Source organism: Tenrec ecaudatus, chromosome 5 (assembly GCF_050624435.1).
Source record: "Tenrec ecaudatus isolate mTenEca1 chromosome 5, mTenEca1.hap1, whole genome shotgun sequence".
Classification (NCBI taxonomy): Eukaryota; Metazoa; Chordata; class Mammalia; order Afrosoricida; family Tenrecidae; genus Tenrec; species Tenrec ecaudatus.
Window position 1 is genome coordinate 89,113,470 of NC_134534.1, and position 26,170 is coordinate 89,139,639.

At 39.4% G+C, this 26,170-nt stretch overlaps 1 protein-coding gene across 1 annotated transcript in view; it reads left to right on the forward strand.

The window, feature by feature from the left end:
* The first annotated feature begins 812 nt into the window (after positions 1–812).
* CLVS1 (clavesin 1) overlaps positions 813–26,170 on the forward strand; it is a 96,621-nt gene continuing 71,263 nt past the window's right edge. Inside the window, 1 exon segment of the mRNA XM_075549713.1 lies at positions 813–1,267. Coding sequence (XP_075405828.1) covers positions 813–1,267 — 455 coding nt within the window.

Here is a 26,170-nt window from a genome sequence, read left to right on the forward strand (position 1 = left end):
TAATATGCATGTGAAAGTTGAACATTGAATAACTATGCTCTCTGTAGAAAAGTGCCAAATATAAACAACACAGTAATTTTCAAATGTCCACATATGAATATGGGTTCTCATTACTGCTGAATTTGGTTATTGAATTTCAATTTTGAACCATAAGCCCTGGGCCCTCTACTGAAAGAGTTCCTTGAGTAAGTAGATAGATACCTGTGAGGTAAGCAACGATAATTTCTCAGTCATCCTGAGGCCATGGAATAGCCCCTAAAACATACGGTAACAAAGAAGGGCCTTTCTTCAGTTTCTTATACATGCTGTAAGGGAGAAGGATCCTTCTCTCTTCTTTTTGTTTCGTAGGGTATTTAATAAAAGTGCAACCTATTGTTATTCTGCCCATAAGCTCTCATGCTGGCTTTCATGTTGCTAGAACTAAACATTTGCAAATGTACTTCAAATACTTGCATGTTATATATCCAATTTGTCAATGATAAAAATGTAAGGCTAAGTGAGTAATTAATTTTGAATACCTAATCAGAACCACAGCATGATATGTAATGACATGTTGCTTTTCTGCCTAACTTCCACTTGATTGACTTAGACTTTCTTTTTATTCTGTTTTGTTTCTCTTGTGTGCATTTGTTTTCCAGTAAGTGCTGGCCTCGGTTTTGCTTCTCTCTTGGATGGCAGCTACCACGTAGGGCCTGGATGTCCCACTGCTCTTCAGGAAGGGGAAGAAGATTCCTGCTTGGTTTTTGTTTTTTGGTGGCAATCTTGCAAAAACACTGTCGAATGGGTCGCTATTTCAGCAGAGCATCAGACGAATGGGACCGGTCTCTCTTCTTTCATAATATCAGAAATTAAGCATTTGGACAGGAGATTTGCCCAACATGACCCACCTACAAGCTGGCCTCAGTCCAGAAACAATAGAGAAAGCGCGCCTGGAACTGAATGAGAACCCAGATGTTTTACATCATGATATTCAGCAAGTCAGGGACATGATCATCACCAGGCCTGACATTGGGTTTTTGCGAACCGATGATGCCTTCATTCTGAGGTTTCTCCGAGCCAGAAAGTTTCACCAAGCAGATGCCTTTAGACTCTATGCTCAGTACTTCCAGTACCGTCAGCTAAACCTGGACATGTTCAAAAACTTCAAGGCAGATGATCCTGGCATTAAGAGGGCTCTGATTGATGGGTTTCCTGGAGTGCTGGAAAACCGAGATCACTACAGCAGGAAGATCCTTCTGCTGTTTGCAGCCAATTGGGATCAGAGTAGGTAAATGTAGATAGTGTCTTTACTTGGATTTTCTTTTCTTTAAGCGTAATCACTGATGCTTGGGGTTGTGTGGTTTTACAGGTATTCATTTTAAAAATAGGTTCCCTATATACCACAAAATACATCTTAAAGTCACAGGCTTAGTGTGATTAAAAAATGATTTCAGATTTTCGGTGTGCTTAGAACAGGAGAATCATGGTACTGGACTTGTGAATTCATTATTCCATTTTTCAAAATGGGTCATCTATTTTCATAAAATAAATATTTGTTCTTCTAAAAGAACTATATATCCTATCATGGTGTTCTTATCTTGAACCGCAAGAAAAAAATAGATTCAATAAATGGCTTTAAATCAAGTATTTTCAACATATTTCCAACAAATAATTTCTTGTATCCTTTCCATGAATTTAGTATCTTTTTTCCCTAAATGACAGACCTTGCTATCTGCCTGCCTGCTAGATATTTCTCCCTGAAAATTCTATAAAAAGTCTAAAACACAGTATGTCCCAAATTGGACATATCATCTTCATGAACATTCTTCTTCTCTCACTTACCATACTGCGACATCCTCCTCACTGGTATCCCCTTGTCCATTCTCGGCCCCTCAGAGTCACTGAGGACCATGTGCTACTTTCCTGACTCACAGCAGCCAGTGACCCTCAAAGAAACATGAAGCTTCTTGAGCCACCTTCCACATCTCTTGCTTTCCTTCATCCTCTTCCCTTTTTTCATGTTCTCTGATCCATCCTGAGAAGTGCAATACTTGTCAAGTGTGATACTCAAGTGTAATGATTTTCAAGTGTAATACTTGGCATGTGTTTTTTCACATACCTCAAAACCTTTGAACCTGTTCCATAAGCTGCGGAGAATATAAATTAGCTGCCTACATCCCAACCCCAATTATCCCAGACACAATTGACCAACTAATTCATCTCTGCTTTTTGGATTCTTCAGGAAATTTGTTTTTACTTGCAGAAGTGTCTGAAACCACATCTAACAGTTTTAAATGGCAATGCTAAGCATTTTAATATATTACCTCATTTAGTTGGCTTAATAACATTGTATACTAAGTCTTATCATTGCAGTTATTATATTTGATGACATGGGGTTTGAGAAGTTAAATAATTTCCTGAACGCGATACGTCTAGTGACATTTGGAGTTGAGTTCAAGTGGTCTAACTTCAGAACCCAGTCTTGTCCCAGCTTTATCGTGTGTGATCTTATGTGCTCTCATGCTTCCACCCAAGAAAGACTGCAAGTTTTTAGAAGACAGCACACTGTCTTTTTCAAGTTTATCTCTTTGGCAGCTGGTATCTTTCTCAATAAATATTGAATGAGAAACAATGAATTGGCCAATCTCTGAATCTTCACCTATGGTTTGAAGTTCCACAGAACTATAACCATTGGACATTTTATTTTACTTTATGAGGTAAAACATCCTTTCTGCCACTTAAAAAAAAACCCCAAAACTTGTTGGGTGCCCCCTACCTTGTCTCACTTCACATATTCTCCTCTCAAAGATGCTAATAATGACTATGTAAAATAACTTAGGGACCGCTGGCCCTCTTCTGTTTGATAAACCAAGGTTGGGCAATCTAACCTTGAGAGGGTATTTGAATAATTTTACTTTATCCATACAGAGATAGGCCAAGCGTATGTGTGGGCCAGAGATGCATGTACATGTTTCTTCACGGCATTGGCATTAATTTTGAAACTTTCTTTGCATTGCTTTATGGTTAGAAATATTTCTAGGTTGTTACAGTCACCCATTCATCATTCATCCAACAAACATTATTCAAGTAAAGATTTTTATGCCAGAGCTTTAACTAAGGGGCTGATGATACTAATGAAACAATAATGAATTGTCCATGTCAGTGAAGAGATCATTTTCCAACCTGTTATTTGGCAATGGTGCAGACATATAATGAGCTAACTCTCATGTGCTATACACTCATCAATACAGGCTGGTGGTGCTAAACTAGTAGGAACAATAATTAGTGCTCAAATGGTACATTAACATTTGGGATTTTGAAACAGAAGTATCTTGATGATTCTGTGCAATAATTATGCTGACTTCATTTTGCTTGGTTCTGTGTATTCTAGAGCTATTATCTGCTCAATCAGACAATGCATAGAACACCAGTAAGTGCTAATTTACACAGAAATAAAGACGCCAGCAGGAAATAGCTTATTTTATATTATATTTTTTTCTGCCTATCTAAAAACTATCTTTTCAGAAATCAGAATAAACAAATCTCCAAGGGACCAACCCCAATATGTATGATGATGAGAACCTTGAGCAAGCGCCTTCATGTCTCTGTTCCTCAGTTTCTCCCTGTATAAAATAAGAAGCTGGAACTACCTAATGTCTGAAATTCCTTCCAACTCCAATGACTCATGAATGTTAAGCTCAATCAGCCTGATCCTGTGGTTGTATTTTAAAATGTACTTTATAGGACTCCTAATTCACTGGAATTTTTGAAATAAATTCTCTCACTCTATTGCCATAATAAATAGGTCTCAAGGAAAACTTTTTCAAATTAAACAGTAATACTTGTTCTGTGGTAAGGAGCATCCTACCCCCATTGACGAGCAAATATCCTTAGAAGCAAGTAAACTTAATGTAGATGAGGATATTGTCATTAACTAGTTATATGACCCAAGGCTTTCTGAGCCTCAGTTTCCTCATCTATAAAGTAGGAGTGATAGCATTGTTGGGAGGTGTGAATGAAACAATCAATTTAAGAAACACAGCTCACTGTTTTTGGTGCATGACCAGAACTCTATAATCTTAGATCCTACTATTATTAGATTTCTTATAAAATATCATACTACAAAAATAATGGAGGGGAAAAAGACAAAAGTACAAAACACTTCATGGTGTTTCACCTAAAGAACATTATGCCGCATAGCAAAGAGAACAGCCGTTGGAGATTACCATGGGTGAGAAGGCCAGGGAGGGAAGGTAAACAATGGGCTGAACTGTTGATCGGTGTTAACTTGGAAGATAGTTGTCTATAAGAAGGATAATCTATACTTGATGTATGTATATGTATGGATTGTGATGAGAGTTATATGAGCCCCTAACAAAATGTAAAAAGAAGAGGAAGGATCATCTAAATCGAGGGCAGGTGAGGGGTAAACTAATAGGTTCTTGGATTCATAGTTCAAGCTCTTGAATATAAAGTTGATGATCTGCAATGTGAATTCTCACCTACTTCATAATAATTTTTTGAAACGGCATATCAATTAAAGAAGATGCAGAAATGCAGTATTGGAAAGTGGAAGTGAAATGACAAGTCAGTCTGCACGCATTGTTGCCAAGCATGGCTCCTGTCACACAGACTCAGCTGGCACAGAGTTGGCACAGTTCAGAAAAATGATAAGTTTATCTTCACTTATGGTCTGAGATGGCAGAGAGATGATTTGACAATCTCAAATGAAATGTTTGCTGAGATTAAAACGGTTATTGATGTTTATTAAAACTATGTAAATCTCATTCATCTAGATTCACACATCATGAAACCAAAAATGCAGAGGTACACAAAGCTCTTTCTATGGGAGGGTCATGTTAACGAGGCATAGGCCACACTAGACGCAGTTCCCAACCATAAACTGGCTTCCCCAGGAATAGGACTCATCTGGGAGTTAGCTGATACCTATTTTTGCTGAGGACTCCAGGCATAATGGAAAGGATTGGATTAAATCAGCGCCCATACATTCATTCATAAAATGAACCTGCTACTTTGTGAATCAGCAGTGTACATTTCAACCCACAAGCTTGGTACACAGTGGAGACCTAAGGAGACACTATTGCTCAATGAGCCATTTGATCTGTCTTAATTAAACTTATACTGACATAGGAACAAATTAATATTCCCCCTTATATCTTATGATAAAGATATATATTTCATGCTTCTTTTTAGCTGCATTCGCCTACCTGGTAATGCTGTCTGCTTTTCACACGAGCCTAGGTGCTCACAGAGGGAAATAGGAGGAGAGTGACATATCTCTTATTTTCTGTACTCTCTCTGTTTTTTAAAAGGATAAAATTGGTCAACTTGATTTGCCTTCTTGACCCTCGATTTTATCAGGCACAGTGGGTATGCTATCCAGCTTGTGGGGCTACTGCCTACTTGATGATTTCCAAAAGCAACATAGAACAGGAATTAAATGTACCATGTTGCTGGCTTGTGAAAACTATCGGGTGCACTCAGCTGCTTGTTGAAAGTTTGGAGATTTGAATGATCACAGCCTCAGAAGAAGCTACTTCTGATAACTCACTCATTAAAAACCCGATATAGCATAGTTCTACACTGAAACCCATGTGCTTGACCATAAGTCAAAGTCACTTAATAATAACATTGAAATGCATAAACCCAAAGTCAGGTTGTAACCCTCAGAAAGTTGCTTAAATTCGTACTGCCTGATTCTCATATAAAAAGACAGGTAATGATGACAATTGGATAAGACTGGGAGTTCTTAATGCTGAGCTCTTTCAAAAGCTGATTGCCAAGTTTGTGTTCTGAGGCATATCTGGGAGGCTTTGAATCACCAATCTTTAGACTAGTAGTTGAGCGCTTCACTATGCGTGCCATTAATTAACACTAATTAATTTTCAACATGTGGTGTGGTGGTTTTTACTCTTTTTTTGGTGGGTTTTTTCTTAAGAAAACAAATGAAATCAGGCAAATGTCTACAATTCTAGGCTTCAAGATGGATTTTCTAGTAGAAATATTTGCTAACATTACCACCTTTCTTCAACCTAGAGAAGTATCAAAATACAACAGCTTGTAAGCTACCATTTTTCTGAAGTCCTCTGTGAGAATTCACTGTGGCTGAAAGACGTTGATAAGCCACATGGACTTAGTGCTCCAAGATCTTTTCTCTTATGTTATCACAATATAAGAAAATTATTTGTAGGGATTTTGATGATAAAAGCCCTGCGGTCCACTATAATAGTATCTATTGGTGCTTCATGTAGCCTAGCTGGTCCCGGGTACTTTAATAAGAGAAAAACAATTGGAAATAAATTCCAAGTCACAATATGCAAAGTCACACAGAAAATATTGGGTTTTTTATTAAGAATTCAAAAATAGCCAACTAGGTTGGAAAATAGTTGAACAAATTTGTTCTTTAGGAAGGTGACTCATGACTATCACCAGAACATTTTTTGGGATAGTACTGGCAGATGAGCCTCTCAGGTTGAAAGACGCTCAAAATATCTCTGGGAAAGAGCCTCCTCCACATCGAGTTGAAATTATGTAGATTTCAGGTGATTGGCAAGCCTCAAATTGAGAAAAAAACAGCTACAACTCTCCATTAATAATAAGAACATGAAATCTACAAATTATGAATCTAAAAAGACTTGAAGGTTTCAAAAATGAAATGGAATGTATAAGGATTTATGTCCTAGGTATTCATGAATTGAACTGATAATGGTTATTTGGAATCTGACAATCACATGGTTTAAGAAGCTGGGAATGACAGATGCAAGAACGATGACATTGCATTCACCATCAAAAATAACATTCCAGGATCTATTTTTATGAACAAACATTATCTGTGATAGGAAAATACACATCTATGAAGAAGACCACTTAATACGAATATTACTCACATTTACACACCAACCACTAAAGATAGTAATGAAGGATTGAAGAATTCTACCAATTTATTCATACTGAAATTTACCAAACATACTATCAAGAGGTATTGATAATTAATAGTGATTGTAATCTAAAAGTTAGAAACAAAGATGAAGGATCAGTAGTTGGAAAATATGGCCTATGATAATTAAAAAGCTGGAGACCATGATACAATTTCCTACGACCCCAAACTTTCCATTGCAAATACCCATTTTTCAAGCAACATAAACGGCAACTGCACAGATGGAAATCACAGAAGTCAGAGTGATTACATCTATGGGAAGATATGATGTAAACGTTCAATATAATTAACTCGAGAATAAATTAAAGCTTTATAATGAAATATTTACTCACTTGGGGTTAAAAATATGCTAAACATGTTCTTCTATTTTGTTTCTCTAATTCTAGATCCTTGCACATTTCATCATAAATATTTGGCTTTGTCTTCTCAAGCTGCCCTTTGAAATTTTCTACTCAGCTCTGTGACTTCATCCTTTCTTCCATTTGCTTTAGCTCCTCTAAGATTAAGGGCAACTATCAGAGTCTGTCCTGACATGCACTTTGATCTCTTCTTTCTTGCCTGATTTCGTAGTTACCTTTTGGTTTCTTCAGGAATGATGGCCTTCTGTCGTTAGTGTAAAGTGCATCAAATCTCTCCTTGAAGATGTTCTTGAAATTCAGATGGGATAGACTCAAGGCCATATTTTGACTCCTGTGGATTTGTTTTCATTGTCTTCAGCTTGATCCTGAGCTTAGAGATGAGCAGTTGATGGTCTGTTCCACAGCTGCTCTCTGGTCTGGTTTAACTGCTTACATTGAGCTTCTCCATTGTGTCTTCCCACAGAACACCCAATTTGATTCTGTGTATTCCATCTGGGGAAGTCCATATGTATAATCGCCTTTGGTGTTGTTGAAAAAAAGTATTCGCTATGAACAAGTCATTGGTTTCACAAAATTCTATAATGCGATATCCAGGTTCATTTCTATCGCCAAATCCATATTTTCAAAGACTGTTCCTTCCTCTTTGTTCCCAACATTTACATTCCAATCACCAAGAACTATCAATGAATTTGTATTGCATGTTTGATCAATTTCTGACTGAAGTAGTTGGTTGAATTCTTCAATTTCTCATCGATTGCCTTTGTGATTGGTACATAAAACTGAAAAATAGTTGTGTTGGTTGGATTTCCTTGAAAGTGGACAAATATAATCCAATCATAGATAGCATTGTACTTCATGGTGTATTCAGTAAGATTCTTTCTAACCATGAATGTCCCACTATTCCTCTTTACTATATTATTCCCAGCACACTAAATCATATGATTTTCTCATTCAAAATGGTCAATACTAACTCATTCTAGCTCACTCATGTCTAGGTTATCAATTTTCATGTGTTCTATTTCATTTTTGACCACTTCCAGTTTTCCTAAATTCACACTTCACATATTCCAAGCTCCAGTCAGTAGGAGATTTTTGAAGTTGTTTCATTTTACCTTGCGTCATGCTCCCATCGGCAAATGACGATCCCAAGGCTCCACTTCCACAGGCTTCACCCAACTCACCTCACCATGGTTGATGCCCCTCTAAGAAATCAGCTTCTCTTTTGTCACAGTTGTAATGTCTTTGGATCCGAGGGGCCCATCCTCTGGCAGTATCTCCAACAATGTTCTGCTTCCTTTGCTTAGGGTTTCATATTTGAAAATGCTTCAAAGCTATGCATAAGGCTTTCGGCGGCTTCTTCCTCTGTAGTGGGAGTCGAGTCCTTCTTCATTGTCTGTTCTTCGTCTGGAAGCTCCATGACTTAGTGTGACCCTGCTGTCATAAGATAAACATGCAGTGATAAATAGATAAGGGGGATAATTGTGCATACATGGGGTGTGGGGAGGAAGCAGAGAGGATATAAGTATTTATAGTAATAATAAGCCACTCTTTGGGGAAGCCAATAGCTTTGTAAAACTAATGGGAAATGTATTTTTAGAGGGGTCATCAGAATTAACAAGTTTCACAGAAATATTTTTCACGAGGTAAAAAGAGAGCAGGAAGAGCTAATGGGTGATGTACAGGGAAAGGAGGGACAAAAGTCTCCAGTGTGGTGTGGGTATGGGTGCTGGATTTCTGTTGCTATAGCCATCTGAATGTGGGAGTGTCTGTGCACGCAAACGGGAAGGAAATTAAGCCCTTGTTTGGGTGGGTTTCCTGGCATCAACAGGCTAGCCTGTTTTTGCCTGGGGGGGGGGGGTGTGGTTGGGGAGAAATACATTTTCTCAGCAGGGTAGGTGTCCCACTGGAAGAGAAAATTGGATAAAGCTAGAAAAAAAATTAACGTGTTATAATAGAACAGAAGTAAAAAAACAAAGAAAATAAATTAAAGCCAAAAATGAAATCACCTTGTAGGTGGAGATTCCTGCTCCTTTGGTAGTGTTATTGTAGGTATGCCTGTGCTGAGTTGGAGAGAGGTGGGGAACATGGGGGTGGAGGGAACTGGGTAACAAAGCAAGAAAGGAGAAAAAAATAGCAAAAAGTAGAACTTGGGTTCTGAGACTGTCTGTACTAAACTGCCCAGGCAATCTGCTATCTACCAAGACCACTAAAGGCCAGCAAAGTAAGAAATGTAGCTGACTGGCTGGGTTGCCTCAGGGGCCAGGAAAAATTCACTGGACTAGGAATAAGCAGGGATCACAGACACTGGTCAGTGGTAAAGGATAGTCTCTCAGCAAGTATTGCTGCTCCCCCACTTTTAAAATTTTGGATCTACTAAGTTGGATTTCTTGCTGTCGGGAAGTGCAGGATATCCCTCCTAGTGGAACCTCTTCAGTAGATGCTGAGGAGATCTTCCAGTGTTTGTTATTAGATGACCAATTGTTTTCCCTCCTAGTCAGGCTCTTTTTGTAGAAATCAGGTTAGACTGCTTCGGGGCATTTTGGTAGAGTATGCAAGGTGAGCACCCTGTAGCATGTTGTAGTGAGACTACAGCCATCCCAAGAAGCATGACCTTGAATAGTGCACTTTTTGTGGGTCAGTTCATGTGCGGAAGGTCTTTCCAACTCATGAGGCTACCAGGGCCAAGTGCCAAAGATGCAGGGGGTAGAAGGGCAAGTCTTGGGGAAGAGTAGCAGAGGTCAATAATGGGTTGAAAAACGAGTCATGGAAAGACTTCACAGCAGGGGGATGCTGACTTGTTTCTACTTTTGGCAGTGCATGGTACTTACCACATCCTGTGCTGGCATCATATTTCAAATGACTCTATTCTCTGCTCTTCCATATTCAGTGCCCAACTTTCACATATGTATGAGAGAATTGAAAATACCATGACTTGCTTTAGGCAGTCTTGTGTAGAAGATTTGCCTAAAGTAACTCCTCCTTTGATCTCTTTAGTGCTACTTCCATGAACATTGATTGTGGATCCAAGCAAGAAAAAATCTTTGACACTTTCAATTTTTCCCCCCATTTAACAAGATGTTACCTATTGATCCATATATGAGGACTTTGGTCTTCTTTAAATTACATTGTAATCCACACCGAAGGCTACAATCCTTGATCTTCCTCAGCACGGATTCAATTCCTCCTTGCTTTCAGCAAATCAGGTTGTGTCATCTGCATATCACATGTTGTTAATAAGCCTTCCTCCAATCCTGATGCCACAGACTTTTTCATGCAGAACAAAGGGAGACTCATTCACTCCATTCTAGTTCATAAGCAATAGAATCCTTTAATTATTTGAGCAACATTTCTTGGCTAAATCCCAACATCTTCAGACATGGATCTGGTGTTTCATTGCCTGTCTCCAGAGCAGGACATTCAGAGCCTCTTCTCATGGATCCTTCTGTTTCACTGTAGAATGAAGGCATCCTGGCATGACTACAGAAGAATCAAGTGACATTTGGTTGTTTCTTCACATTTAATATATTTTAAAAACACAACTCATATGAAGAGCTACTAATAGTCTCTCCTATTCTTTTTGTATTTGTTTTTGTAGCCAGAGAAAGAAATAGAAATTGACAAAAGGGCTATGAACTTGGTACTGTATTTATACAAAATATATTCAGCACCTTGTTCTGTGGGATACTGCATCTTCCAGAGTTGGGCTTGGTTATAGTTTTGTAATCATAGATTGAAAAAGTTGGGCCTTTTAATAGAGCAAGGGTGTATAAGTTCAGTTTGAAGCACCCCAAGTTCAACTCAGGGATGGTTAGAAGTTGCTTCCATCAGAACCAGCCATCTGTGAGCATGAGGAAGAAGGCTCTATCCCCATGAAACACCTCAAACCTTTCCCAGCAATCTAAAAAAAGAAAAGAAAATCCTTAGCTCCCATGTATTTGTTCCTTCTGTTTTTATTCCATTGAGTGCGTCTTTATACTACCTCTCACCATGTCTGTCATGCTGCACCACCTCAATTACCATTTCCTGGGTGTGGGGTAGACAGTAGTGCTCCTGGTGCCATAGTCCATAGTCACGGTCATGGTGCCATAGTCCATAGCTCTTCAGTGTGTGATCTGAGCAGCATCATCCAGTCAGAGTCCATTGAGGTGGTCCCAGGTTTCCTAACAGTAGCTTTCAATATTTTAACACAACCAAAATGCCAATCATGTTCAAGAAACAAACAAAAATTCCTACACTTGATAATTTACAACTTTTCTTTTTCTCAACTTAAATACTCTTGTTATTTTGAGATTTTTAAATATAAAAATAAATGAATGAGTAATAAAATTATTTCCAAAATAAGAACAAAAGTAAAGTTTGCTTTCAAACGCTCTTGTTTACTGTGAGCCAAGCACGTTGCTATCTGTTTGTATAAGTAACTAAATCAAATTCCATCAGAACCTATGAAGGATAGTGTTACTAGCTCCATTTGTGGATGAGATCATGGGTTCCATGCTTACATAAATAACGGATAGGTTATTCAATGTTACTAATAAGTAAACAAGTATAAAGTGGTTAGGAAATTATTCTTGGACATTACATATTTGAAAGCCAGCTTGAAGAGACAGTTACATACACCACATAAACCCACCTTCTATCAAGAAGACCTGCTGTCTCTCAGCTGATGTTACACGCCTCTTGCCACCAGGCTTCCGCCTGTCCACGCTATTTTTTTCTCCCTTGATTATTCAAATGCATCTCTTGTCTTTTTGAGAAAATCACCTAGGCATTGTCATTATTTTCTCCCTTGCTTTTAAACTTCTTAAATAAATGGTTTGCATTTGTGGCCTTAGTTGTACTTTCATTTGCCAGTTTTGAAATTCACTCATCCAGCACATGTCCCATCTCTCCCATCTCATCCCAAAGTTCCTGGACAGCCACTCTATAGCAGGAAGTGTACTGGGCTCTGGACGTAAAGTATGTGACACCGGTGGTCTTGTTCCTACTCAGAGGTATGACGTAAGGCCAAATATTAAGGCTCACTATAATTTGCTGCCTTTCCATATGGTAAAATCAAAAAAGCCTTGAACAGCCTAACCACAAGCACTTTACACTGCTCCTGCCAATAAGATCACCAAACAGCCCTCTTTTACCGAAAGGACCAGGTGCATTTCCTGCTTATCCCAGAGTGCAGACCCCTAATCTAGCCTACCACATTCTCCCATGGGAATCAAGTGTCACCCAAATCTCTTGACACTATAAAACCTGCTTGTTCACTAGGTTCCTGAAAGCCACCCCTGTGGCACAGCATACTGAAGTTAGGCGCTCACACTGTCACCTTGGGGGGAGGGTAAGAGTGGGAACTAGCAAGCTCCAGACCCATATGGTTTGCTGGTGTCTAGAGACACACACACACACACACGCGCGCGTGCGGGCGCACTGCAGCAGAGTTAAGCCATGGTTTTATTGAAACAGAATCACTTCAAAAGAAATGAATGGGTCCCTCTCATGAGGTGAGATGAATATCTTAAGTATAGATAAAATACACTTTGCTCTGAGAGCAGAGTGGTCCCCCCACCCCCTACCCCCACCATCACCATAAGTTGAGAAGAGAATTTTTTGGCTAAGGGAACACTTCTGGTTTGTTTTTTGTTTTTTAACAATTTATTAGGGGCTCATACAACTCTTATCACAGTCCATACATATACATATATCAATTGTATAAAGCACATCTGTACATTCTTTGCCCTAATCATTTTCTTTTCTTTCTTTCTTTCTTTTTTTTTCCTTTTCTTTTTTTACATTTTATTAGGGACTCATACAACTCTTATCACAATCCATACATATACATACATCAATTGTATAAAGCACATCCATACATTCCCTGCCCCAATCATTCTCAAAGCATTTGCTCTGCACTTAAGCCCTTTGCATCAGGTCCTCTTTTTTTTTTTCACTTCTGGTTTTTAATGGCATGTTCAAAGGGGGAGGAGTTGTCTATCTGAAGATGATCCAGCCATTTCCTATACAGCTCCTACTTAGGTTTCAGGCATCTTTTATTTCAACTTTATCTCAGCTGTGGCTCTACGTCGATAAGTCTGAGAATTATCATCAAGTACCGTTCTGTGTCAGGATATTCCCCAGGGCCTGGCTGGAGGGCTAAGGGGTTCACCAAGACAGCTCTCGAAGTCCTTGTTCATAACCTCTTCTCACAGGTCCTTCATTCATTCCCTCAGCGGGCAAGGCAGAAGCCTCTGCTCTAATTGATGCGAAGGAGCGTGGGCAAAGTGGAGACTCCAAACTCACCTGCAAGATAACTGGACAGTCTCTCACAGAAGGGATGATAAATCTAGGGAGAGGTTTAGCACTGATGAAACATCTAACTATCCTCTAGTTCTTTAATATGTCCTCCCCTTACTATTATGGTCTTCGTTTTACCTCATTAATCCTGTTAGCCCTGCATATGCTCATTTGTGTAATTAGGAGTGTTCAATGCATGAAAGCCAAGATAGATAACCCTTCAGAAAAAGTAACAGAAATACTGATTGCCTAATTCCCTGAGAGTATGGGAAGAGATGGAGAGAAGGAAGAGGGGGAAGGGGGAGCTGATAGCAATGATGGCTATCTAACCCCTCTTGAGGGGAACAAATAGCAGGATGACAGGTGACTGGATCTATTGGATGGTGTATGATACAGCAAATAATAATAAGGGATCCTGGGGGTTAGGGTGGGCGATGGAGGGGATAAAAGGGAGAAGATATCAAAGAATTCGAGAAGAACAAGATGTTTTTAAATTGATGGTGGTCGCAATTGTAAAATTATGCTGGATCTTGCTGAATTATGGATTGTTGTAATATCTGTAAGAGCTCCCAATAAAATGATTAGTAATTAAAAGAAAGAAGAAGCCTCTGTCCTGTCCCTGTCGGGCATTCAGGAGCTTCCTGGATTATGAGCACACGGGATTAGTACACTGCTATTGATAGCTTCTGTCTAGTGACAGGGTTTTCAACCAGACCCGTCACCCTAGGGTGGGAATCCTTCCCTGACTGATGAGGCGGAGAGGAAGCAATGAAATCACTTGACCACTGGGACTGCAGCCAGCACCTCCAGGGGAGTTTGGCAGATGGGTTCATTCTTCATGAGCACGACACAATGATCAAGTTCATTTGTTTTCAGACAATTAATCCGTCTTACTTACCTCTTGCTGATGCTAAAGGAAAGAAACTGATCAATTTAGCTCACAACATACCTGATAATATCCTAAGCCTCGAAGAGAAATGGCTGCTGTTCACTAAGCTTTTTCATAGGTCTTATTTTGTTTATACTTCCAAAGAGAAATATATTGAGTTCTAAAAATTAGTTGCAGACTAATGTATATCATCTACTAACATGAATTTGTATAGAAACACAAGTCCTCTATATCTGTTTACATTTGTGAGAGGAAAGAGAGGGCTTGAAGGATACACACCCAACTATGTGCTACAGACGCGTGACGAGAAGAAAACATCCTTTGTTTCTAAACAGTTACATTTTGTTAGCACTTATTTTATTACAAAAATAACCATGAGTTAATAATGTAATTGGTAAAATGTTAAATAATTTTTCAAGTAAAAAGTAAACACTCTTATGAGGCTCTTCCTAATGATTTATAATCTTTGGAGTTGAATGCACTGGGTCTGGGAAACACAGGTTCTTGCTCAGATCATGGGGGCAGAAGTAGGTACGGCTGATCTGCATCCCAAATCTTTTGTTTGGGAAGTTAGAAAAATTGGTGCCACTGTAGCTGTTTTCTTCCGACTGAACAAGCACACCCTTGCTTGTTAGGATGTCGGGAAGTATATCAAAGAAAAATAATAACTCTTCAAAGCTGAAGAAGAAATTGTTTTTGATGGAAGGTTATCAATAATCCACTAGTCGGCTCTGAGATTGTCTGCTTACTGATTGATCACACAAAGTTTTTCATAACTTCTTGAAGTTTTCTCCTTCCTGATCAAGGGACACTATAATAGCTCTCAGCTAGGGTCAAATAGTTTTGTTGCCAGTGGGCCATTCTCTGCATAATGGAGCAGCTTAAGGATAACTTTCATGTTGGTTTGGGCAATCAAAGAGCTATGGTGGAATACGTGCTGCAAACCTCAAGGTCGACAGTTCTAAACCGAGTGTAGGTGCTCCCATAAAGAGTGACAGTCTCACAAACTCACAGGGGCAGTTCTACCTGGCCCTATAGGGTCACTATGAGTCAGCATTGACTCCATGGCAGTGAGTGAGATGGGCAATCATAAGCTGGGTATGTAATTAGGAAATGCATAGGATAATTCTGCTTATTTCTCTGTCTTTAAAATTTGGTGCCAATAAAACTTGATTCACAAAATGTGAATGCCCAGTAAAGAAACACAGTCTTTGGTTGACCATAGATGAGTTGTTTTTTTTTTTTAAGAAGAGAAATTTTAGTCTTTTATATAGTACAAAGTTTTAACATACATATAATATTGTGCAGCAAATATATAACTCATTCTCTAGTGTTACATACAGAGAGAACTTTTATTTTTAATAATTTTATTTGGGGCTCATACAACTCTCACAATCCATACATCCATCCATTGTGTCAAACACATGTTGTCATCATCATTTTCAAAACACTTGCTTTCAACTTAAGCCCTTGGTATCAGCTCATTTTCTCCCCTCCTCCCCCACTCCCCTATCCCTCATGAACCCTGATAATTTATAAATTATTATTAATTTATCATGTCTTGCACTGTCCAACATCTCCCTTCATCCACTTTTCTGTTGTCCACCCCCCAGGGAGGAGGTTATATGTAGATCTCTGTAATCGGTTCCCCCTTTCTACCCCACCTTCCCTCCACCCTCCGGTATCACCACTGGTCCTGAAGGGATCATCTGTCCTGGATTCCCTGTGTTTCCAGTTCCTATCTGTACCAGTGTACATCCTCTGATCTAGCCAGCTTTGTAAGGTAGAATTGGGATCATGATAGTGGTGGTAGGGGGGGTGTGCATTTAAGAATTAGAGGAAAGTTGTATGTTTCATTGTTGCTACACTGCACGCTGACTGGCTTGTCTCCTCCCTGAGACCCTTCTGTAAGGGGTGTCCCGTTACCTACAGATGGGATTTGCACTCACCCTCATTTACAATGATACAATTTTTTGTTCTTTGATGCCTAATACCAATCCCTTCGACACCTTGTAATCACACAGGCTGGTGTGCTTCTTCTATGTGGGCGTTGTTGCTTCTGAGGCAGATGGCTGTTTGTTTACCTGCAAGGCTTTAGGACCCCAGATGCTATATCTTTTTATAGCTTGCATGATCAGCTTTCTTCACCACATTTGCTTATGCACACATTTGTCTTCAGCAATCATGTCAGGAAGTTGTGCATCATGGAATGACAATTTAATAGAACAAAGTGTCTTGCATGGAGTAAGTACTTGAGTGGAGGTCCAATGTCCATCTGCTGCCTTAGTACTAAACCTATAATTACATGCACGTAGATCTATTTCCCCACCATCCTATATAAATATATTTACATATGTACATGCCTATATTTTGACCTCTATAAATACCCTTTGCCTCCTAGTTCTGTCCTCTATTTCCTTTTACTTTCCTATTGCCCACTCTCATGCTCAGCCTTCATTTGGGTTTCAGTATTTTCTCTCGGTCACATTGCCCTTGATGAATCCCTACCAGGCCTCTCACAGCCTCCTTGCCACTAATTTTGGATCATTTGTTGTTCCCTTGACCCTGGGTTGGTCAACACCACCTCCTTTCCCCCACCTACCCCTCTCCCATGTCCTCTTGGAACCATCAGTCCCATTGTTTTCTCCTCCGGACTGTTCACCCAGTCTATCTTATCTAGATAGACCTGCAGAGATAATAATATGCACAAAAAAACAAGGCATAGCAAGACAAAGTGGCAAAAGAGAGCACAGCAACAACAAAGAAAAACAATGACCAAAAATTTTTTAATTAAAAAATAAATAAAAAGAAAGAAAGAAAAGAAAATCCTGTAAATAAATCAAAGTCTGTTTGTTGACCTCTAGGAGTATCCTCCAGTTGAGACCAATGGGGTGCCACGCTCTGGCCCCAAAGTCTATCCTTTGCACCCCTTTGGGAGCTCCCTGCTCTCCTCCCCCTGTTGCTCTGTAGCACACCCTTAGTGTTTTGCCTTGGTGTTGTGGGGTCAGACCGGGCCAATCCCAACACTGAGTCTCCAGTGTTGTCTCCTGTAGGGCCATGGGTCAGCGAGGGACATAGCGTCTCATAGTGGGATCAGCCATATGGTCCACTTTGTGCATTGGTTGTTCTGAGTGGGGATGTCGTCCTCCAGGCTTGGTGGGCCAGGATGTGCTCCACTCTCCCTCCCCCTCTCCCTGAGCTGCAGCTTCAGTGCTGCCCTCTAAAGTAAATTCTTCTGGGGGGAGGGGCGGTTGTCTGTGTAGCTGGGATTGGGCCCGGGCCCTCAGATCCCTCCACTGGCTCCCTTCTTGCCAGCACGCTGCATTCGCATCCCATAACACCAGATTGAAGTCTGGTCCCTCTTTCCCTGTGGAGATAGAAACAGTACCCTCCCCTGGGGTGGGTTAGTGCCCTGTACCCCAGCTACACTTTTCTATCCCTTTTTTTGTTCCTTTCCTCCCCCATCCCCTCCTGTGTAGTTGGCTCCCATATGTACCCCTGGATTTGGTCTGGCCCCTGCCATACTACCTGGACCTCACCCCAGGAATGTTTGTGTACAGTAGCTTTTTCCCTGTGCCCCTTTTGCCTTTCTCTCTCTCTCTCTCTCTCTCTCTCTCTCTCTCTCTCTCTCTTTCTTTCTAAACTTACCTCAGCAGACTCATGTTGTGCTTGTCCTTTTTCGCTTGGCTTACTTCACTTAGCGCGATTTCCTCCAGTGCTTCCCATGCGGCGATATGCTTCATGCGTTCATCACTGCTTGTTAGGGACTTGTAAGACTCCATTGTATGTGTGTACCACAGTTTTTAAATCCATTCATCTGTTGATGGAAATTTGGATTGTTTCCAACTCCTTGCAATTGTGAACTGTGCTGCAATGAACATTGGAGCACTGATTTTTGGCCGTAGTTTGTTTCTTGCCCCTTCTGGGTATATGACCAGTAGGGGGCTTGCTGGTTCATATGGTAGCTCAATTTCCATCTGTTTTATAAATCGACAAATCAATTTCCATAGTGGCTGTATAAACCTACAGGTCGACTAGCAGTGGATGAGAGTTCCTATGTCACCATACCCCCTCCAACACTTGTTACTTTCTGATTTTTTTAATTGGGCTATCATTGAGGGTGTTAGGTGGTATCTCATAGTTGTTTTAATTTGCATTTCTCTTGTGACTAATTATCAGGAACATTTTTTCATATGTTTATGGACCATTCGGATTTCTGCCCTTGTGAAACTTATGTTCAGGTCCTTTGCTCACCTCCTCAGTGGGAAGTTAGTTTTTCTCTTATTATAAGCTTGTAAAGTATTTTAGATTTTAATAATAAGCCTTTGACTGATGTGTCATTGCTAAAGATGTTTTCCCAGTCAGTGGGCTCTCTTATTACTCTCTTGGTGAATTCTTTCGATGTACACAGGTGATTTATCTTCAGTATATCCCACTTGTCTATTTGTGACTCCTCTGTATTTGTATCCTTCCCTATTTCCAATAGCCTATGTATTCCCTGTGCCAAGGTTCTCAGGTTTGTCCCAATTTCCTCATTAATGGCCCTAATTGTTTGGGGTTTTACCTCAAGGTCTGTGACTCACCTAGAGTTTATTCTTATGCATGGAGTGAGGTAAGGGTCTTGCTTCATTTTTCTGCAGGTAGATATCCATTTTTTCCAGCCCCATTTATTGAAGAGGGCATCTGCTTCCCATTTGATATTTTTGGGCCCTTATCAAAGGTCAGTTGCCTGTATGCTGATGTTTTTATTTCTGGGTCTTCAGCTGTTTTCCATTGGTCTGAATATCTGTCGTGATACCAGTTCCACACTATTTTGACTACTGTGGCCGTAGAATATGTGCTAAGGTCAGATGGAGCAAGCCCTCCACCTTTGTCCTTCTTCTTTAAGAGTTCTCTGCTAATTCTGGGCTTTTTCCCCTTCCATATGAAGTTGGTGATCAGTTTTTCTAATTCTTTGAAGAAGGATGGTGGTATTCATATTGGGATAGCATTGAACTTATATAGCGCCTTGGGTAAAACTAACATCTTTACTATATTGAGTGTTCCAATCCACAAGCATGGGATGTTCTTCCATTTGTTGAGGTCACTCTTGGTTTCTTGTAGTAATGTTTTATAATTTTCCTCATACAAATCTTTCATTTATTTAGTCAGGTATATCCCTAGATATTTCAATTTGTGCTTGGCTATTATTGTAAAGGGTACTACCTTTTTAATTGTCTCTTCTGTGTTCTTGTCTGATGTGTAGAGCAGACTGAAAGACTTCTGTGTTGATCTTGTATCCTGCCACTCTGCCATATTCCTCTATTGCTTCCAACACTCCACTTGTGGAGTTTAGGGGATTTTCGATGTATAGAATCATATTGCCTGTGAATAATAATAATTTCACCACCTTTGATGTCTTTTCTTTGTCTTATATTGTTAGTTAGAACCTCCAGTACTATGTTAAATAGGAGTGGGGACAAGGAGCATCCTTTATGGCTCCCTTTTTCAATGGGATAGTGTTAGTCTTTTCTCCTTTGACTACCACATTGACTGTTGGTTTTTCATACACAGTTTGTATAATATTGAGGAATTTTTCTTCTATTCCCATCTTCTTGAGTGTCTGAAACAAGAATGTGTGTTGGATGTTGTCAAATGCTTTTTCCGCATCTATCCATGTTATCATGTGGTTCTTATAATTTTTCCTGCCAATGTGGTGAATGAAATTGATGGCCTTTTGTATGCTGTACCATCCCTGTATCCCTGGTATGAATCCCAGGTGGTCACGGTGAATTATTTTTTTATATGCTTTTGTATTCTATTGGCCAGCATTTTGTTAAGGATTTTTGCATTAATGTTCATTAAGGATATTGGTCTGTAGTTCTCAATTCTTGTGGGATCTTTGCCTACTTTAGGTATCAGAGTTATACTAGCTTCATAGAAAGAGTATGGGAGTTTTCTGTCTTTTTCTATGCTCTGGAAGAGTTTGTGTAAGATTGGTGTCAGTTCTTCCCTGAATGCTTGATAGAATTCTCCTGTGAAGCCATCTGGCCCAGGGGATTTTTTGGTTGGTAATTCCTTAATAGCATTGTCTAGTCCTTCCATTGCTATGGGTCTGTTGAGGTTCTTGACTTCTATCTGGGGTAGTCTAGGGAGGAAGGAGTGTGTTTCCAAATATTTGTCCTTGTCTTCCAATTTGTTGAATTTGTTGGAGTGTAGGCCTTCATAGTACTGTGAATTATCCTTTTGATTTAATTAGGGCCCATTGTAATGTCCCCTGTTTCATCCCTCATCCTTGCAATCCACATTTGTTCCTTCCTTTCTTCGGTTAGGTTTGTCAGTGGTCTATCAATTCTATTAATTCTTTCAAAGAACCAACTTTTAGTGGCATTAATTTTTTCCATAGTTTTCTTGTTTTCCCTCTCCTGTATCTCAGCTCTGATTTTGTTTATTTCGATCCTCTTGCTATTAGTAGGTTTGTTCTGTTGACTCTGCAATAATTGGTGTAAGTTTTGTGCCAGCATATCATCCACAAGTCTCTCTTCTTTTTTCATGTGTGCCTTTATTGCTATCAGTCTTCCTCTGATAAATACTTTTGCTGTATTCCAAAGGTTTCGATACATCACATTTTTGTTCTCATTGGTTTCTAGAAACTTCCTGATTTCATCTCTGATCTGGGTCAATACCCACTCCTTTTTCAATGGAGAATTATTCATCCTCCAATCATTTGCCCTTGTTTTCTTCACCATCATCCTGTTCATTTCCAGCCTTATAGCACAGTGATCAGAGACACTTGAATTTACTCAAGTTCGACTTGTGTCCCAGCATGTGGTCTATCTTCAAAAATGTGCCATGTGGACTTGAAAAGAAAGTGAATTTATTTTGCCTGTGGGTGGAAAGCTCTGAAAATATCTATCAAGTCAAGCCGTCCAATTGTGCTGTTTAGATCTGTAGCCTCCTTATTGAGTTTCTTTCCCAGTGATCTGTCTTTTTCAGAGAGTGGTATATTAAAGTCATCTACTATAATTGTTGAACCCATGATTTATTTTTTCATCTTTTGGAGTGTTTGATTTACAAATTTCATGGGTCTCTCGTTAGGCATGTAGATATTTATTATGCTCACTCATTCTTGGTCTACTATTCCCTTGAGCATTATATAATGCCCCTCCTTGTCTCTTGTTATGGGCTGTACCTTGAGATCAATTTTTTCCGATATTAAGATCCCTGCCCCTGCTTTTTTTGCATTGCCGTTTGCTTGGTATATTTTCATAGATGAGTTCTGATCTCTATCATAAACAATTGTTAGAAAAAAGGAAACATTATGGTACTAACATTCCCATGGTGCTCAAAGGTAGTAAATGCATCTGGAACTGAGCATGCAAGGAACAAGACTAATGATGACCTATCAGACAGGACTACCAGAAAACAATAAAATTCAACAGGTTGTACAAAATCAAACCAAGAATTTTTCCCTGTTTAATTTCTGCTTGATGCTGCTTTATAAGAAACAACTTTCATAGAAAAAAAATAGCCTACTAATTAAGCTTCTCAATTTCCCAAACAGTAAGCACACACACACACACAGAGAGAGAGAGAGAGAGAGAGAGAGAGAGAGAGAGAGAGAGAGAGAGAGAGAGAGAGAAACTTTCTTAATGCACAGGGATGATTAATTTTATATGTGGATATTGCTATCATTATTGGTTTTATTCCATGAGATAGATGATTACAATTTTATTTCCTATAGGAAATTCTCTTTCTTTTCTCTCTTCTGCCCCCCCCCATTACTCTTCAACACTATTACCCAGTCCAACTCTTTCATTCAATGAGGTGTGAGCAAATCAGCAGACATTTTTAATTGCGTTGGAACTGTTAAAATATTATCAATATTGTTGTTTGTTTGTGATCAAGTGCTTTGATTATGCCCAGCTGGAGTTTGAGGTGTTAATTGTTTGGAACTTTTAAGGAGAAAAGTTGACTTCGTTTCTGGTCATTATATATAACTGGTAATGAGCTATCAGTTGGAGATTTAATGGAAAAGTGATAGATTATAGAATTCTTCTCATTTGTATTTTGTATGTTTTATAACTAATGTTGTCTTATAGTTCTTCTAACCTGTAATGTTTTGCAAGAATTATAGCCTACCTGAAAGTAATTTGTAATTGGAATTGTTAGAAGAAATTAGTATAAAAATAAAGTGAGGGGTTGAGATAATTTGAGCACCTACCACACAACCAAGTTGCTGGAAAGATGTTCTGGTGGCTAGCCCCCTAATAAAATTCAATTTCTCTTTTTGTCTTTTCCAATTGGAGTGGTTTTAGACCCATTACTTCAGAACAAGGACCCAATATTTATAGGTAATGGGCTCTCAATTTGTACTCACAGTTTATCCCAACTATGCCTCCTGATCATTTATGACTTATTTGTGATCATATACCCCCTGGACAAATAGCCCTCTCTTTATGCATAAAGGGAATGACATCCACTTTGATATTCTCTTACAAATCTACCCCATACTATTTTGACCAAATACCTCTGTTTCCTGTATGTGGGAAAACTCACCAGAATTCTAGTGGATAGAATTTTCCACCTCATAAGACAACATCTTGCTTTAAAGTTCAATATATGAAACAGTAATCAGGTAGATCATACTAAAATAATAAAAGAAAGGTAGAGTTGCTTTAGCTGTGGATTGCATCAAGGAAGGGAACCATGACTTTCTGAGTTGCCCCTGTTTCCTACTTCCTTGCTTTGCTAGGTAGAAACTGAGCCTGTGGAAGTTCTGTGAGGCCGACATTATGGGCTCCCATATTGTTCAGTATATAATGATTGGGTCTCAGTCTAAGGAGTTCCACACAAATCTTTCATATGCAAGATAGCACAAGTGGACAGTTAAAGGCCTTAGACATAGTGACATTCAACCTTCGGGTGAACCAATGCAAAATTCAGTGATTTTTCCACCTATTGTTTCTAATAATTTTCACATACCTAAATATAAGTATATAAATAGATTGATAGATCAGAGGAAAGAGAGAGTTCAGGAGCATGTGTAAGGAAACTAGTGTTAGAATCTAGCATAACAACAACACTACTGCAAATAAACATATACTTCTTGATTTCATTTCTTGGTTTGGATCCATAACAATAATTGCTATACCAGAAAAAATTTTTTTTAATATTGCTATATTCCTTTTGCTACTGATTCAACATCCAATACCTTGTAATCCAAGGTCATGTGTCTCAGTATCTGAGGTTGCTAGAGATTCTCTTAGCTTCTATACACTGGAGTTCTTAATAAAGATTGTTTGAAAGATAATTGCTAATCTCCTCAGAAGTTTTTTTTTAACCTTATACATTTAACTGTGAGTTGGAATCGACTTGATGACAGTGGATTTAATCTTCCAGTAAGAACTTATTATTCTAAAATAAAGAGATGTGTGGCTGACAGGAACGCAGTCCTAAAAGCTGTGAGCTTATTGGCAGGTGCCCCAGATCCAGGCTGGGGACATTTTACAATCACATAGGTGACCTTGAGCAGGGTCATTCTTTTGCTCTTGCCCTCAGGAATGTGTTACAGGCACAAATGAGTCCAACAAAGAGTGGGCCTGGTGTGAGGTGATAAAGCCTAGGAGCGCACAAAAATGCAGAGAGTGGTGGTAAGAGGGTCAAGTCTTCTAATATAGAGAAGGGAAGAGCCAGGGAGGATAATGACGCTCACATCCTTGGGCCTTCCAGCAGAGCAGTATGGAAATTTCAGCCCTCACATATCACCTAATATTTGCTTCCTTCTTTGGTTTACAGCAGGGCTGAGGGAAAAAATGAAATCTATGATTCTACAAAATAAATTGCTGTTAAGCAAGGGTATCTTTCCTAGGTGGTAGATCAAAAGCCCAACATTTGAATCCTCTATAGATGAGAGTCAGGTTCCACACCCAACCTGGGGGGCGGGTTCCTCCTGGAGAACATAAGACACGCGTACTGCACAGACTGGCTCATTTTAAGGACATTAGTTCTCAGCACCTTCGTGGTGCTTATTTTGGTGAACTCAGTTGATGACAAGCTGGAAATAGTGAAAGCAGAGGTAAGGGCCTTCTCTTACCTCCAAGGTTTATTATGCAAACCTGCCAAAGAACGCACTTACAGCCCCAGCCAGGGGGAAGGCATTTCCCAACCCCTTGGACAATCCTTCTGAGACTGAGCAGGTCATAGTAGCATCTTTGTTTACTAAAGACGCCCCATTCGACCTATTTTGTGTCATTAACATCTTCAGCCACAAAGAAAACTCTCTGGTGTTCTAAAAAGTCACTACGAAATGGTGCATGGTGCAGTGGCCTGCTTCAGCTGAGAACTTTTGATGTATTCTTTTGGTTTAATTACACATAACATTTCAAAAGGAGAGAAGCAGGAGGATCTTGATTTGCTTAATTTTTTCAACACTACTGGGATTAGGGGTGTGGGGGGATGGCTTTGCATATTTTAAGGAATTGAGAGCTTTTCTCAAAGCCAAGCAGCAAGCTTTAGAACCTGAAAAAGCACCCTCCCACCCCTGCCCCCCCCCCCACTTCTCACATGCTTATGGCTCCTAGATGCATTCTTGGAAGCCTGCATCTTTCTAAGACACTTCTAGGAAGGACAATTTATGAGTTAACTGCTCCTTTGATCCCCAAATAACTAAAGATTCCATTCCAACAGCCTGGACAGCAGATGTAGGCCCCTCAGTCAAGAAAGCCTTGCAAGGCACTGGATTTGACTATCTGATAGTATGTAAAATATACTTGGGGAAAGAAGAGTAAAATATTCTCTATGCCCACAGTGGTTCTCAATCTTCCTAATGCTGCAACCCTTTAATACAGTTCCTCATGTTGTAGTGACCCCCCCAACCATAAAATTATTTTTGTTGCTACTTCATAACTGTAATTTTGCTACTGTTATGAATCGGGCAACCCTATGAAAGGGTGGTTCGACCCCCAAAGGGGTCACAACCCACAGGTTGAGAATGAAATTAGCAGACTCTTTTACACCTATATAGCTCTGGCTGAGAATGAAATTAGCAGACTCTTTTACACCTATATAGCTCTGGCTGAGAATGAAATTAGCAGACTCTTTTACACCTATATAGCTCTGGCTGATGCAAGCCGTGGCGTCTGTCACTGCCTTGTTTGCATGTGAATGTTGGGCATTTAATAAGGAAGACCAAAAAAGAGCTGATGCATTTGTGTGATGGTGCTATTGAAGAATATTGAAAGTATCATAGATTGCTACAAGAACAAATAAATGTGTCTTGGAAGAAGTATAGCCATATGCTCCTTTGAGTGAAGGTGCTGAGACACTTTCTTACATACTTTGATCATGTTATTAGGAGATACCAGTCCCTAAAGAGGGATATCATGCTTAGTAAAGCAATAGACCAATGAAGAAGAGGAAGATCCTTCATGAGATGTATTGACACAGTATCTAAAACAATGAGCTCAAACATAGCAGTTTTGAGGGTGACATAGGACCATATTTTGTTCTGTTGTGCAGAGGGACACTAAGAGTCAGAACTGGTTCGATGGAACTTAACAAAAACAACATGCACTTGCAAAATGAAATTTTTAAAATGTTCTTTACATATTGATGTAGAAAGATTTTCTCTATAAAAAAAGTTATGTAGAGAGCTCCTCAAGTCATAGTGGTTAAATGATAAAGTAAGCTTTCTAACAGTGTATATAGTATGCAGTCTCTATATTC